Source organism: Perognathus longimembris, chromosome 12 (genome assembly GCF_023159225.1).
Source record: "Perognathus longimembris pacificus isolate PPM17 chromosome 12, ASM2315922v1, whole genome shotgun sequence".
Lineage (NCBI taxonomy): Eukaryota > Metazoa > Chordata > Mammalia > Rodentia > Heteromyidae > Perognathus > Perognathus longimembris.
In genome coordinates, this window is record NC_063172.1 from 34,622,067 (window position 1) to 34,623,930 (window position 1,864).

General features: G+C 44.5%; 1 protein-coding gene across 1 annotated transcript; it reads right to left on the reverse strand.

Annotated features, from left to right (window-relative positions):
- Nucleotides 1–481: 481 nt before the first annotated feature.
- Nucleotides 482–1,112, reverse strand: LOC125360505 (histone H2A.Z-like). The gene has a single exon (XM_048358475.1). It carries the CDS (start codon nt 1,031–1,033, stop codon nt 647–649), a length of 387 nt encoding a protein of 128 aa, XP_048214432.1. The 5' UTR covers nt 1,034–1,112; the 3' UTR covers nt 482–646.
- Nucleotides 1,113–1,864: the final 752 nt, after the last annotated feature.

Below are 1,864 nucleotides of genomic sequence, written 5' to 3' on the forward strand. Positions count from 1 at the left end.
GCTATTATTGTATGCCAATATTTTATTTTATTTATTTTGGGGGGATATAAATGACCTTTATTGAGCTTATCCACTGGAGTGGAAATAATGTCTGTACAAAACCAAATGTTGTTGGGCTGGGGATATAGCCTAATGGCAAGAGTGCCTGCCCCGGATACAAGAGGCCCTAGGTTCGATTCCCCAGCACCACATATACAGAAAACGGCCAGAAGCGGCGCTGTGGCTCAAGTGGCAGAGTGCTAGCCTTGAGCGGGAAGAAGCCAGGGACAGTGCTCGGGCCCTGAGTCCAAGGCCCAGGACTGGCCAAAAACAAAAACAAAAAAAACAAACCAAATGTTGTTACTATAACTTCTGCATCACAATTAAAATCCAAACAGTTTTTTAAAAACAGTTAACTCAATCAAAACCCACTACTTCAGAATCAATAGGCTCTTTGAAGCCACAGTAACACTTAAATATGGTTAAGACTCGAATGCAGAAATTTGGTTGATTGGAAAGCAAATTAAACTTTCAACCTGCTCAAATAGAATTACAAAAAGGCAAAATTGTGTTTTTTCACAGAGATACAGTCCACTGGAATCACCAACACTGGACAGCTGTTAAAGAGTATTTAGAGTCCTGAGATAACAAGGAATCCAGGCATCCTTTAGACAGTCTTCTGTTGTCCTTTCTTCCCAATAAGAGACTTGTGGATGTGGGGGATGACACCACCACCAGCAATGGTAGCCTTGATGAGAGAGTCCAATTCTTCATCTCCACGAATAGCAAGTTGCAAGTGACGAGGGGTAATACGTTTTACTTTTAAATCTTTTGATGCATTTCCTGCCAATTCAAGTACCTCTGCGGTGAGGTACTCCAGGATGGCTGCGCTGTACACGGCGGCAGTCGCTCCCACACGACCATGGCTGGTTGTCCTAGATTTCACATGTCGATGAATACGGCCAACTGGGAACTGCAAGCCGGCTCTCTGACAGCGGGAAACCGCCTTTGTCTTGGCCTTTCCGGAGTCCTTCCCAGCCTTACCACCAGCCATCTTGAATTCTGCTGAAGCTCACGCTAGCAAGGCAGAGAAAAGGCTAGTCAGACACACCGCTAGGCCTCGGCCACCTACTCCGTCGTCGCACCGCGATTCAAACTCTGTATGCCAATATTTTATTTTGCCAGGACTGGAAACTTGAATTCAGGGCTTTATGCTCTTGGTCTTTTTGCTTGTTTGTTGGTTGGTTTTGTTTTTTGCTTATAGCTGGCACTTTACCACCTCAATCACACCTTCACTTCTTGGGTATTTGATAATTAATTGGAGATAAGAGTTTCTTGGGTATGTAATTCTCTAATCTCAGCTGTTTGTATAGCTAGGATTAAAGATGTGAGCCACTGGTACCCTATTCAATAAATTTAAAAAGCAAATAACATGGTTGTTTTTGTTTTGTTTTGTTTTGTTTTGTTTTGCTTACTTTAAAAATTTTAGCTACTCAGGCGGTAGAGTTTGGTCCCTGAACAGCCTGAGCAAAAAAATTAGTGATACCCTCCATCTCAACAAAAATGTGGGTGTGGGGCTGGGGATATAGTCTAGTGGCAAGAGTGCCTGCCTCGGATACACGAGGCCCTAGGTTCGATTCCCCAGCACCACATATACAGAAAACGCCGCCAGAAGCTGCGCTGTGGCTCAAGTGGCGGAGTGCTAGCCTTGAGCGGGAAGAAGCCAGGGACAGTGCTCAGGCCCTGAGTCCAAGGCCCAGGACTGGCCAAAAAAAAAAAAAAAAAATGTGGGTGTGGTTACATGCATCTGGCCTATCAGTTATGTCAAGAATATATGAGGAGGATTGTGGTTTAGGCCAGCTCCCACCAAAAATACAAGACCCTA